This window comes from Bacillus rossius, chromosome 11 (assembly GCF_032445375.1).
Source record: "Bacillus rossius redtenbacheri isolate Brsri chromosome 11, Brsri_v3, whole genome shotgun sequence".
NCBI classification, from domain to species: Eukaryota; Metazoa; Arthropoda; class Insecta; order Phasmatodea; family Bacillidae; genus Bacillus; species Bacillus rossius.
Genome location: NC_086338.1, coordinates 36,835,670 through 36,851,091, shown reverse-complemented (window position 1 = coordinate 36,851,091; position 15,422 = coordinate 36,835,670). Strand labels below are relative to the sequence as shown.

General features: G+C 36.5%; 1 protein-coding gene across 4 annotated transcripts in view; it reads left to right on the top strand.

Moving 5' to 3' along the window:
* Positions 1–15,422, top strand: part of LOC134536812 (beta-1-syntrophin) — a 207,526-nt gene that overhangs the window by 174,834 nt on the left and 17,270 nt on the right. For all 4 annotated transcript variants that reach the window (XM_063376784.1, XM_063376783.1, XM_063376786.1 and 1 more), the window contains exon 3: positions 2,373–2,584. In XM_063376784.1, the coding sequence (XP_063232854.1) occupies positions 2,373–2,584 (212 nt within the window). The remainder of the gene's footprint in view (positions 1–2,372; positions 2,585–15,422) is intronic.

Genomic DNA, 15,422 nt, shown 5'->3' with positions numbered 1-15,422 from the left:
CGTCACCGACATGCTGGTGACGTGTTGCGCCAGACTGGCAAATCGCACCGGCCTGTGTACATGTATACACATATACACTAAGAAATTGTATATACTCGACTGTATCATGTGCGCGTTGGACTCTTATTGGATGGGCAAACTCTTGAGAGTTCACGTCACCGACATGCTGTAGTAGTGAATGTTGATTATTTGTGGATTTAGGTTCGTTTTTTTTTTTTAATTATAAAACTTCATTTATTCTAATTTTAAAGTTATAAGTTTTTTATTTTATTTTTATTTTCCCGAGGAAATTTTAACGTTATTGTGTGGTACATATGCGAGTATTGACAATTTTTTTTAAGTAGGTAGTTAAGTTGAGGTTGTTTTTTTTCTTTTGTATGTTTATTTATTTCGTAGTGAATTTCTTCAAAAGTCAGGTTATTTTGATTATTTTTGGATTTAAGGTCTTTTTTTTTTCAATGATAAAACTTCATTTTTTTGACGTGACAACGTCTAATAAATCGATGAACGCCGGCTGCACTCACGTAAGTGTGTCCCGTTACGCCCATTGTTCCGTTACGCTGTGTCCCGTGACGCTCATTGTACGCTTGCGCCGCACCTCTCTCTCTCTTCCACTGGACTGTTTATAAAGTGAAGTGAAAAGTTAATGTGGTTTTCATTGCTTATTACAACAAGAATTTCGCCAATAAAGGTTAATTATTCTTGCATTTTAAAATCTGATTACTAGTATAGTTTCAAGTATTTATTCTTTTATTATTAAATTAAAAAATATTCAATTTTATTCATAAAAGTATGCGATCATTTCATCAATGTTTTGTTATGACGTTGTCACGTTAAGCTATCGTCCGTAAACCGACTTTACATACAACCAATTTTTTATTTTATTTTTATTTTTCCAAGGAAATTTTAACGTTATTGTGTGGTACATATGCGAGTATTGACTTTTTTTTTTAAGAAGGTAGTTAAGTTGAGGTTATGTTTTTTTTTCTTTTGCTTGTTTATTTATTTACGTAGTGAATTTCTTCAAAAGTCAGGTTATGTTGATTATTTTTGGATTTAAATTTTTTTCTCCTAATTTTAAATGTATGCTAGTGATACTAATAATATATATATATTTCACTTGCAATTGGGCATCCGCCCGGTGGCAAGGAGTTCCCACCCCCCAACCACCCTCTGAAGCATCCTTCACAAGTCCTTCCCTCCTCCCACATCCAGTGTCCTCCCCTCAAGCTCGTTCCACTCTCGCCCCGTCCTCGCAAGGAATACCTGCCTTCCTCTCTCTCTGTCCGTCTCCATTCCCTCTGAATCTTCCACTCGTGATCCCTCCTTCCTCAATACAGCCCTCTGTTCTACCAAAATCCTTCTCTTGCGTGCATGTGACTTGTAAGTGGTGTGATATGACGTAGAGACCGGAAAAATTTCGCGGGTTCAACGACCTCCAGGATAGACTCCACTATCCTCTGCACACCCGGGCGAATGCCGACTGTTCACTGGCTGTTTGACTTGTTGAGTCGTCTCGACTGGGTGGCCTGTGATTCGACACTTCTATGAGCGAGGGTCTACTAATTGGCCCTCATTACTCCAGATTAACAGTGAACCAATGTCGGAAGCAGCAGTAAGCATAGGCGTGCCTACAGGGGGGGCCAGGTGGGCCATGCCCCCCCCCCCCCTAATGTAATCACTCAGATCGGCATTTTCTCTAATGCGTTCGTTAATATTCGTATATTCCTGGCACTGTGACACTCAAACTGTGTTTCAGTGTTGCAGCGTGCTAATAAACAAAAATTTTAAACATTTTATCGTTCTGGAAATACAGCCGCCTTAGTTTATTTAAAACACGAGGTCCCTTAAAATGACAAAGCAAAAAAAAAAATTTTTTTTTTAAGAGGTTTGTTAATGTTCTGTTGTCTGAATTGCTGTGTTTGCATTCACTAAAAAGTTCATTTCAAGGTAGATCTGGACCAAGCTATTGGAAAATTCGACGGGGGACGGACGGGGGGAAATGTGTAAGTAGTACCCTTTAAACATTGTCTATGGAAAGAAAAAAAAACATCTTTTTCAAGATTGTTAAAATTATACGGATATAAATATTAACTAGTAAACATATCTCGTTGATACTGCACAAAAATATAAACACGGCAATGAGTGAATGTAGTATTTAGGCTATTTAACATTTTAAATTCAGCTTCTGATTTAAAAATTTAGCAGGGACCACTTCCCCCCCCCCCCCCCCAACTGATGGAAATGTCTGGGCACACCTATGGCAGTAAGGTATAGTTATTTGCTTTGCGTTGTAGCGTTTCACGGAATGAACCCCCGCGGATTCGTTCAGGTGTGTGTACAGATGCGAGTGTTGGGCTTGTGTGCGACAGAGGGCCGGACGCTGGAGCTGCACTCGCCCGACGGCGTGCACAGCTGCGTGCTGCGCGCCGCCGACCCGGCCGAGGCGACCGCCTGGTTCAACACGCTGCACTCTGCGCTGCACGTGCTGGCGCTGCAGGCGCTGCGCGAGGCCAACCGCGTGCTGGCGCACGTGGCGGGCGAGCTGCAGCACGTGGGCTGGCTGGCCAAGCGACCCGCCGAGGTGGGCCGAGATTTTATTTATTTTTTTTTCCTTACCTAACTAAAAACCTTTGGTAAATATGTATTTTTTTTTTACTTATTACTTGCGCAACAAATAAAACATTAAAATTTGAAACGTTAAAAAACTCACCTACGTTAGAGGCGGGTACAATTCCTTTGCCATTAGTAGAAAATGATGTAGTCGTTCTACCTACGTCGCGAAAATAAAAATAAATCATAAACGTAAACAAGCAACAATGGTCGGTATTGTGATGGAAAATAAAACTTCGATATCGCCTAAAGTATTTGGAATTTCTTATCTCCGCCGGGTTTATTGAAAAGAGGAAGCGAAAGAGCATAGAATAAAGGTATTTTCGGATTTTTAGCATTTTTTTTTTCGCATATACCGCGACTCTACATATTTACCAAACCTTTGAATATATATAGGCCTACTGTATAGAAGTCGCCAGCCCAGGTTAAAAATTTCTAACACGGGTTTGAGGTAATTGGTTTATTCACCGCCGCAATCGCCACCATCTCTAGGGCATCGACTTGTTGGTGGTCCTTAGCGGATAAGTGTCGAACTCTTCAAACACCCCTTCCCACCTCCCGGAGAACGACCTTGAGCTGCAGTGAATGATGGATGGGGGGTTGCGGGGGAATGACAGCGGGCGACAGTGCTGCGCTCTAACGTGTAAATAACAACTAAGACGATACAGGGCGTTACGGCAGCGCACTGCAGCGGTGAAGTTCCCAAGCTGCTCATCATACGCTCCTGAAAAACGTAGAGCAAGTCCTATCCACTCGCGACTTCTATACAGTATATATATTCAAAGCTAAAACTAAGTGTATTTTGGAGGGGTCCGGGTTAGGGAGGGACCTAGGTGCGTCTCAGGCCTAGTCATGCTGGGATTAGCCATTCAGGGAGAGGGTCGCATGCATCATGTGCTAGGAGGGGGATTGGCCAGCCATGGAAACGATTGGCGCCATGACTAACTCCCCTCACTCTTAAATCTAGACTATAACTAGAGATAGGTTGGGCCCAGGTAAAACCTGCATAGACACAGGGGAAACCCTGGGCACATTCATGCGGGATGCAATTTGGCATGCATTACGTGCAATTTTTGAGAGAAATCCGAAGTTGCACGAACGTGGTAGGGAACCGAAACTACTTGAGTTGTAGGCTCCCCCTTGAACTATACTCCTTGCACTGTCTGCCTGCCGACATGGTTCCCCCGCCGACACTGAAAACATTTGGGGAAGCGTACGATTCACTCGTCCTTCTGGACATACCCGAATACTCAACGTTGGCAAGCCTTCTTTCAACAGACGAGAGAGCCAAACCCGAAGTTCATGCTCGCTTTTTGTTTTTTTCCGTACCACAACCGGTGTATTTATTTGGGGGAAACCGTTCACATGATTTCACAGTATATTTAACGTAGCTATCATAACCAAATCAACCGTCCACAATGTTTTAAAGTATTTATAATGTAGCCTACCCAACCTAATTGACCATTAGTTATAATGAGTTGTTTATTTATTTACAATGAACCAAAAAAAAAAAAAACAACCGAAGATGCACAATCGGACGTTTGGCTCTCTCGTCTGTTGAAAGAAGGCTTGCCAACGTGAGTATTCGGGTATTTCCAGAAGGACGAGTGAATCGTAGGCTCCCCAAATATTTGACTTAGCGTGCAAATCAGGTTGAAGAAGCCACTCTCGTGAAACTTGGTGCGGCTCTCAGTGCTGGGATAGCAGCACGAAATCACTCCCGCCAAATACCGTCTACCGAGATCTAACATGTTCACACATCAAAAAAATGATGTTCAATAAAAATTAACTACAATCAATTTTTTATGTATAAAAGTAACCTTAAACTATACATATTTTTAATAGGTAATTTACAAATTAGCTGATGTTTCAACTTCTATAGTTTCAATTTGGAGGTAGGAATTATTGTGTCAAATTTGCGTAAGTCATATTAGTATGTAATATAAAATAATAAATTTCTTTTAATAGGACAGGAAATAATAAATTTAGAAATGAACACTTGTAAATTGGGACAAATGTTATAATATGATTTATTTTAATTAGTAATACCATGTGAAAATGTAACTGTAAGAGTGCCATTTTGAATTTTTTTTTATCGCGTAGCTTCATTATTTTTAATGTCCCAGTCTTAAGAGCTTAACTGTGTAGCAGTTAATTATTTGGAAATGGTACTTACGCCGGCCAGTTTTATCTGATTTCTCTAATTGGATTAAATTGAAAATGGGTCCATATCTAAAAAAAATGTTTTTAAGAACTCCCTCTAAAAAGTTGCTTTATAGGAAAGGTTATTTGAAACTCAATTCTCGGAGATAAATGAGTAATTATTATTGTATTATACACTAAATGACATTGTTTATGTAACTCTGCTAAGAATGTTTATTCATGTTGTTTGTATGAAGAGTTTCTATGGGCAAAACATTTGGGATTCGTTAAAATTCTAATATATAAAAATCAATGTTTGTTTTTTACGTTCGTATTCTGTGCGATCACGCATCGTTCATCCGACTGAGTTGAAACTTGGCGCACTTGACCTTCGAAACTAGGTGAAGGTCACTGTCTGGGTGAGATTTCTATAGAACCAACCCTCGAAGCATAATTTAATTATTTTTGATGAAATTTCGTCATTGTATTGGTGACGCTTTTATTCCCCTTCATGGCAACGGGTTTTTATATTGTTGATGCCTTCTGCGTAACCATGGCAATTTAATATGACGCGTGAGTTACCTGAAGACTGTATGATTATTGCGAGCCATCCCCTGTTCAGCCTTTCAGCACTTAACGCAGATTCATAAAATCAATAGGAAAGTAAACACCTCACATAAGCCTGTAAAGAGACTTGTAATTCATCTTGTGTAAAACAGAAGGTGTGTACACTGTGTGCACCGCAAGTACAGGATTAATTGTCTGATGTTCATGATTTTTTAGATTTTTAGCATTAAGCTTCAAAATATTTTCTACGGAAAAACTCCTGGTCATTCAATTAATTCTTGAATGTAAGTGCACAGTTGGACATTAAGTAGAACCTCAATTATCTGCGAACTGATTAACCGGGCATTCGGTTAGCCGGGTTCTCATTAAAAAAATTAAACCTTTTTTTCTTGGGGAGGGGGGGGGGTGTTAAATAAAGCCCGCGAAGTGTAATTCATTAGGGAAGTGACACGAAAAGAGTAAAACTAAAAACTACGTATTAAGGGTCCTTTGGATCAAGTCCACCATCGATTTTTCAGGCCTTCGGGAGAAAACATTTTATGACGAAACCTGAGGTTTGAAAAATATTCTAAAGATATATTTGAAGAACTTATACTATTACCTGTGTTCATTAGAAAGTGATTTTGCATTTTAATTTTTTTCAACCGAGTTATTCAGTGTTTAATTAAACAAAAAAAAGTTTTTGCTGTGAAATGTTTAGAGGAAATTAATGTCATACAAACATGCGCATTGCGATTACGAACATTTTGATGTATATAAAACTTATAGTCGTCACTGAAACTTTTGAGGAAAAGCGTTTCTTCTATATGAATTGAAGCCCTTAGCTGTCTCCTCGACTGCACAGCCTTCTTCCCGCGCTTCTGTGGATTGCGTTACTATTCAAGAATCTTCGTCAGGAGAATACGCATAATTGAAGAAATTTCGTTATGAATGCAGACTACAGAAAAGGGAATAAGAAAAGACTGCACCTTTTTGCACGTCGCAAGAAAAGGAAAGGAACTCAGTTTTTGGAGTCCCGAGCAAAATAAGTATTTTATATTTGTAATTGGTTAATTATTATAAATTAGGAAAACTTAGCAATTGAGAATATATAATAATATTATTTTTTTAGATTTCAATGGCTGTCAGTAGTTTTATATTTTACGTAAAGATATTACTTGAATGCTGATTAACATGTGAAAACTAGGCTTGAATGATACTGAGCCATTTTTATATAATGTGAAAATTTTAACGTTGCCATTTTTTCACAGAAATGTAAAATTACCATAGTTGAAACTGATGATGCCATTTTTTATTTGCTGAATCGCTAGAGAAATGTATTTTATTGGCATTTAATTTCAATATTTTTATCACTACTTCCTTTATTTTATTCAGCAAACGGCAAAGTTTACTGGAAACAACGGAAAGCAACTTCGAGGTACCTCAAGTTCCTGATACTAGCTGTGAACTGGTTGACAGCGCCGATCCCACCGATCCCAACCATAGTGAACCGTGACTACTCAAGCAAAAATGCTACTTCATTTCTTTGTAGGCCTACTCAATGACGTGGGAACCGGGGAAAGGGGTTACACCCCTCTCCTGAAAACCGAGTGAGGAAGCGAAATGGTAACATGTTGGACGCGCATTCGGGAGGACACGGGTTCTATTCCCGGTAGAGTGATTACGGCCTCGGGCACGGATCTCCGTGCCATGACACTACCGCTGCCAGATGAATAGGTCGGCGACGACTCCAAAGAGAAATATATATAAAGGTTGGTACTAAATTTACAGGAAAGACGTCTTATTTCTTGAAGTGAAGATAATTATTTCTTTATATATCTATATATATAAAATGTGAATTTAATCGGGAAACTACATTGTAGCCAATGGTATTAAATAAATCTGGCAATATGTAATTCGTATGTTTCACAGGCGTCAGGATGATATATAAGTTGAAGCATTTCATAAAAATAAAGCCGTATAAATTTCACAAAATTTGGTCTCACAGTAATCTTCATATTTAATGTTTGTAACTTGATGCCTTTCAAAGCTCAACCAAAAAGAAATCATATTTATATATTTTGTTTGAGAAGCTTTACATAGCATCCGTTATTTTTTGGGAACAAATGCGTATCTTTTATGTTAGTAATATACTGTAAACATTACCTACCTATGCAATTTTAAGACTATTAATTATTAGACTTTATAAATTTGCGATTAATACTGGTCAGCTATAGTATACATTTATGTGGCAATACTAGTTTTAGGTCGACTGTGACCATATATCTCGTTCACTGAAATGAAGTTTTTTAATGTTATCCTATTTTAACGCTGAGGCAGTTTGGAATTCAGAAATATGTGTAACACTAACTTATTGCCCAGTGTACTACTTGAAATAACTCAGATATAAAGCGTGGCGTTAGTTTTTTTCATGAATCTGACCGGGGAAAAAAGAAAAAGAACAGATAAAGAACTCTTTGAAACATTTCTTGAAATACAGATATCTCGAGCTGCATACGTTAACAGGTTTTGGACTTAGGCTGATGACAGAACATTCAAAGTTTGGTATTCACCTGGAAATGTGGATTTTCGCTCAAAATTTGCTTATTTCCTTTTAAATGGCCATTGCCATCAAACCTTTTCTAATTTTTCCCCATTTTTCTTATTTTCCTTTAACACCCCTTCCCCCCAAAAATAGCGTTGGGTTTATAGAGGCTGCAGATTAAAATATCACCTCATTTTACTAGCTACTTCCTACTACATAAGTATTTAAAAAATAATTTACTTTTTTTATATTTAGGTCGTCACAGGTCGTAACATACACTGTTCTACAGCCTGTGCCACCACATGAACTACCTATTTTTCCATTTCTTCTTTTGTGGAAGACGGTGGAAGTTCATCTGTGCTGAAGAAACAATTGTGTTGCCAAACAAAATAGATTTTCATGTGACACTGTTTGCAGAAACCTCAGAAAACACAAGGAAAGAGGTATGTCTAATTAACACTAAATGTACTGATGTTTGGTGTGAACACAATGCATATAACGTAAAAGAATATTAAAATGTGGCGTAAATTAATTCTTCAGTTAACTTTTTTTTTGGTTGGCATAACAGCTATGTTATAGGTTAAGCATTATTTGGTTAAACATATTACAGATGTAAAATGCTCTATGCCCTGATGATGCTCTAATATAATAGGCCTACAACAGTTAAAGTGGACATAGCAAATTCTTCAATTAAATGATATTTTCGTTTTGTTGGTATACATATTTTGTTATATCTTGTATTACTTTGTTAAAGAGAATGTCTTTAATGTTCAAACTCTTACTATTTTCGGTGGAAATTAAAACATCATTTGTTTTAATCGCCTTAAAATTCAATTAATTTAGCTTTCAATATATTTTTTTTCGGAATCTTACTTTTGTTTACATAAGTTTAATGTGTTTTTCATTTTTTACTACTATTTACTATTTTTCAAAAGCATACTGTTTTTTTCTTCTGTTTTCTCGAATGTTCCTTTTTGGCACTTAGCCCCTAACTAAAATGTTAAGTTTTCAATTATCTACGAAAATTGACAAATAATTCCTTCAATTGTACGGCCTAGTCATCTTGGAATGACCTACTGGAGAGTTTGAGACTGTTTTATACCATAATGTAATTTTACCTCCATGAACAGTTGAAATGGTTTGTGCAAACGTATGTATGTGCAAAAATGAAAACCTTTTATACCTATCATATTAAAAACCTAGGAATAAGGCCCATTCAGTGTTTGCGCTAATTTATTGTTTGCGTCAAACGTAACATTTAGTAACCTTGGACGTTGTTGTTTGTATTACAAATTGTGTTACCAACATGGTTACAAACTATAATTCAAAATACAACACTCAGCTCTTGTTATTTTCAGAATGGTTACTCGTCTAAGGTCAATGAACCCATGATGTCCCATGTCTTTAAAGTTAAATAATTGCTCAAAATAAATTAGATACAAATTAGGCCTACTTGAAATTCCATTTTATAAAACATAAAACATTAAAGATTTATAGTTTCGGCGTTCAGTTCAGTTTTCTAGGTTCAGTGTAAGGCTGAATATGAATAGCAGAAGGTGTTAACCATTGGCTGTAGGGAGTTTCTTTCTAAGTTTTTCATAATGTATATGTTTATAAAGAGAATAATAGCATATACAGATAATTCCAGCTCCACCTCCTCAAATAAATACAAGGCATCAGCAGGTGAATTTCTAATTTGTTTTGTAAAGTTCTTTGTGAAAATTGAACCACATATCGTGCCGTACAAATTTTTTTTTGAAAACCACCATTCAAAAGGTAAAATGATCTGGCTCCTAAATTAACGATACATAGGCTATTTGTCCCTAATATTTCTGAAGATGCTAATTTAGGTCTTATCGGCAGTAAGAACACTCAGAATTGTAATATAAGTAAAATTATTCTCTTTCTATTATTTGAGGAAAAAAGAAGTCCCTAAACTAACTTTGGCTATAAACAATGTGGAAAACTGAGGTGCCTCATAATTTTGGGTCGGGTCGGTAATGGACAAGAACTAAACTTCATGCAATATTTTCGTAACAGTATTATTATATGTCATGGTATTTGCTTTCAAAGGTATGGTTAGAATTTTTTTCGGAAAGCGATTATATATCAGAGATAGATTTCTGGATATTTTCTGAAGTAATTTTGTGTGAGACGAGACAAACACCTGTTGAGTTCTATATTCAGATCATATGTATTTTACTGATTGAATTATACGATAATACAATAAAAACTATTTTAGTAGATACTTAAATAAATAGAAGCACAATGTGTCCTTCGAACAGCGAAATATGATGTGTATAATGCGACAACGAATAAAAGAGCGTTCACAGATTTTCCTCTGCGCATCCACAGACTTCCCCTACCACGGTGGGAAAAAAGGGGTGGCAAACCAACCCGTCACGCCTGAGCCCGTCTTTCACGAACACCAACGGCGTACTTATGCATTTCATTTCATTTCATCATTTGACCACAGTGGCAACTAAATTGCGCCTCACAATTTTTAAATTAGTTTTCCAGATCAAAGTCTATTTCCCTCATGGCATAGCATTATTGTTATTGTTTTTCCCATTTTGATGTTTAATTTCATGATGGTGTTTTGATTGAAGATTCATGTATCGACTCGTCGTTTAAATCACAAACATTTAACACTTTTAATATATATATATATATATATATGTAAAGGCTCATTCAAATGCATGGCTAAAAAAACTTAGATTCACCGAGTCTAATTTATTATGTAGGAAGTTAAAAATTATATTTGCGCAAAGATTATACCGAAGTGGTTTAGAATCCATTTTAAATGTAAGTACTGCTTCAAAACATTGAAACAGGCATAGAAAATAACCACTTCGTAAACAAGGAAAAAAAGATAGCCCACAATTAACATACTCACCTATTCCGAATCACAAAGACTGCTTTCCTCACTGTCTGTATCGCTTGCAGTGTCCGTGTCTCTTGAACATCCGACATTTATTATTATTTTATCAATTTCAATGTCAATTCTCCTGTCACTGCTAACATAGTCCAATATTTTTCACATGCTTGCAACACTCTTTCCATTTGTCCACAGAATAGATACTGAACAATTCCTCACACAATTTTCTTTTATCATCTAGCGATGTTTTTGATGTCTGCCCATACCAGATCAGTCGGATTCAAATCAGCATGGTATGGAGGCAGGCGAATGACATCATAGCCACACTCCATGATTAACGCAACTATTTTAAATTGTTTCTTTACTGGCGCACTTTTTACTAAAAGCAGAAGACTCTCTTTGGTCATTGTTAAAGAGAATGGAATATTGTTTTTTGCTAGCCAGTTTTGTATGTCTTGTTTTAAGGATGATGCTGTAGTTTTTTTTTTTTTAGCTGTGCATTATGATAACTGGCGTTGTCCAGAACTACAACACATTTTTCAGGTAAATTTGGCAGTAATTTAATTTACACCCACATTGAAAAATTTTCAAAATTCATATCATCGTGGTAGTCTCCAGATTTTTGTTTTGACTTAAAAATAAGTAAATCATTCGGAACAAAGCCTTCTTCTTCACCCGCATGAACAATAATTAATCTTGGACCTTTCCCAATGGATTCTGTGACGCCTATTTCCGTATCTGACTGCCAACAAGAACTTACGCTGTGTGTAGCATGAACATAAGTTTCGTCAACATAAACTACGGTTCTGCCAGCCTCACGTAACTCACGCATTTGTTCAAGATAGCGCCCTCTCCAAGCAGCTATTTCTGGCTTTTCAATCAAAATCTTTCTCTTCGATTGACACTTTTCCAGCGAAACACTAACCTATTCAACAACTTTCGCAATTATTCCCTGCTACAGTTCAAAACATTGTCTTCTTGCAAAGCCTTAGTCAACTTATTTAATGTCCTTACTGTATAAAACTCTTGAATTTTTCTCCGCACGGCACCACATGTAAAATCGTCTACTTCGATTATTTTCCTATGCTCTGTTTTCTTACGCGTCGGTGTCGAAAAAGCTAAACTGGTTTTGCTCGTTAATTTCGCCTTACCTTCTGCTAGAATTCGTCTATCTGTTGATACTGAGACACCTGTTGCAGCACTTGTTGTTTCAGAGACATTGTACGTCAATTTATACAACTGTTTTTGTCTACTGAGATGTGTTGCAACATTGTACACAATCTCACGAGATTTTCCCCGCACTGGCGTGCTAGATTTAATACGTGATTTAAATCCCGAAGTAGAAGCCATTACGTAGATCGGTTCGTGTAATACGGACTGCGAGACAGCCGAGCGCGAAGGTGTTTTCAGCCAGACAGCGGCTCCATTACTAACCCCCTCCACTTCCTGACGCGCTCATCATGTGACTGTCTGCTGGCAGTGAGATCTGCGCAGGTTCTTTTCCTTGTTGTCGCACTATAGCTTGCATGGTAAATATTTTTCTTTGTGAAGATCAATCTTCAAGTTTTGTCCTTCGTAATGGTGTAATAAATTTCCTTCCATTCTGATGGTATATTCGGAATTTTGCAGTCTTCACAAATTTTAGTATTCATTGATAAAGGTTTCTCCCATTCTTTATGTAATACTAAATGCAGAATAATCATAATGGTAATGATGTTATCTTATTCAGGACTTTATTTTACTTAAAGATGCTATAATCGTGTTGCAATCTACAGAACGAGATACCTGAGGTTGAATTTCTCGAAATTAATAATGACTTTGAGAAAATAATGAAAAACATATTCTTATTGAGATGCTTGAAATAGACGATGCAAAAGAAATGTTTTTACAAATGTGATGGAGATCCTCTTGTAATAGAAAATGAATGCTCTTTTACATCAGGAACAGATACAGTAACAATTCCTCTTCATGGAGTTAGAATGGTAGAAATAGAATACTTCCTGAAAAGAATCACTGAAATCTCAAATCACAATCCACACTGTGGATGTTCTTTGCGCAATATGAATGTTTATAAAGAAATCCCCAATGATTAGTCTCCTACTTTTGTAATGTATTGTAATATGTGTAATCAAAAATTCACTTACGTACAGAGGATCCAGTTAAAGACAAGACACATTTAGATGTAAATTCAACAGCCGTTGCTGGGATGATGAGTATAGGCGGAGGTCATTCGCATATCGAAGAGTTTTGCTCATCTATAGGTATTCCTGTCATGTCATCCAAAACTTATACCAAGGTTCGCAACAAAATATGTAATGCATGGGAGAAAGCTGCTCTACAAGAAATGGAGAAGGCAATAAGAGAAGAAGCAGCTTTAGCAGTAGAGAGAGATGTGAGTGCAGATGGTACTCCTATTTTAACTGTTGTAGCAAATGGTTGCTGGTCAAAACGTTCATATAGATGTCAATACAATGCTCTTTATGGTGTTACAGCAATAGTGGGGTATTCTACAAAAAAAAAGTTCTGTTTATGGGAGTTAGAAACAAGTTTTGCTTTGTCTGTAGTCGAAGTCTTGATGGAGAGATTCCTGCCCACACCAGCTACAAAAACTGGACTGGCAGCTCAGCAAGTATGGAAGCAAGTATTATCGTAGAGGGATTTAAACAAAGTGAAACTGTATATGGTGTTATATTTGGTAAGCTTATAGCCGATGGAGACAGCAGTTGCTACACAAAAATTCTGGAAGCTAGACCCTATGCAAAGATAACAGTAGAAAAAATTGATTGCCGTAATCACCTCCTGAGGAATTACTGCAATAAATTGAAAGTACTGTGCTAGCAGGCAAAAATTGCTAAACCAACACTCAGAAAAAATGTACGAAGTAAGATTTTGAAACTGCGAGGGGCCATCACCGAAGCTATTAAAAATTATGTGTAAGTAATGGGTAAATTTACACTTACTTTGTTGGATGCAATTTAATAACAAAAGAGAGTTCTTTACACATACAAATTTGGATTATAATACACTCGATCACGTGAGGGTATAAATACGCATACATCGGTGAAGATACAGCTGCCACCTACATTGGTGTAAAATTATATATTTGTTATATTTTGTACAAATGACTGTTGAAAGTACTATTTTTTTTTTTTTGGTAAAAAGGCTTTCATTAAGCTGAATAGTGTTACGTGAAATCCGCCAAATTTCTATGACCCTATAATCGTTTCATAACGTAAAGGTTTTTAAAAAGCGCATGGGCTTAGCAAAACCAGTACAATTATTACATAAAATTCTTTTGTAAGGAATACTTTATAATGACAATTATCTCAGTGTTTATAAATTGACAGTAAAAACCTATGTAAATACAATATTTAATTTAAAAAATCCTGTGTTTGTACTCACTCTAGAACTGCTGCTGTTTGTAGCTATCAGCACACATTTTTTATAAATGTAACTTAATGGAATTAGTTTATTGGTTTAAAATTTGCCAATTCTAATAGGTCTTTAGAAAAGTAGAATTTTGGTTTGTTGTATCATGTAAAAATATATGTTGTCTGAAATATTAGTGTTGTATTTATTTTTGTTAACTCCTTAATACGAAATTTTAGGAAAAAATTAAAACATGGAAGGTAAAATTAAGGAGAGAAAAAGGGGTGACATGTGTTTTCAAACAATCTTATATATCTCAATAATCTGGAGACTATCGCTTTTTTTTTTTGGTTGCATAATATTGCCTAAATAAACGCACGTTCCCTTACCTAACTTTTCGAATTTTCGAAATTTAACAATAAATAGAGATGTGAAAAGAAGAAAAAAATTACAGAACTCCCGAAAGTGAACGTGGTAATGGAGAAACGATTCAAAAGTTGTTAATTTTTTGCTAATCTATCAATAAATATACCTCATTGGGGAGCATTCAAGTATTACGTAACGAATTTGGGGGGGAGGGGGGGGGGGTCTTGTAAAACGTTACGATGCGTTACAGGGGAGGGAGGGAGGGGGTTGACCTACGCGTTACGTCACATTGTTTTTTTTTTTTTTTTTAACCCTTCAGAACGGTCACGTAGAGACAGATTCTTTCACGCATTTTTTAAACCCTTTTTTTTCTCAAAATTTCAAATGGCATGATAACTTAATTTTTTTTTACCTTCACGAAATTGCTTCTGCTTGCTTTACAGGATTAGAGAATGTTTTTTTTTAACTCCAAACGTAAAGCAAATATATATATATATATATATATATATATATTATCAACAGCTGTGATAGTTTTTCTCGTCACTCCAGTAAAGTAGTTAAAACAAAAAATACCGCTATTCGGATGGTTTCGTTATACTTCGGTTGTCAACGTAGACTCCAATCGCCATATTAGAAATTATGTAGGTATTGATATTCACAATACACGGTTTTCTATGTGTGAGATTTTCTCTCATCACAACAGTAATGTTGTGGTACGAAAGACGATTGGTCTGAAGGGTTAATAAAACTACTAGTGAATTAAAATCTCCCAAGTTTGCAACCCTTTTCGTTTATTTCTTACGGGGGATTCCCGATTGAATTGTTCGTATTTTGTTCTCCCAAGATGGCAACCCTTTTCGTTTATGTGCTCCAAGCACTTGGCCGACTGTATGAAAATTGACAACTACGATGTTTCGGCGGAATATAGAAACCCTGAAGATAGCTTGCAGGATCCAGCAGAAC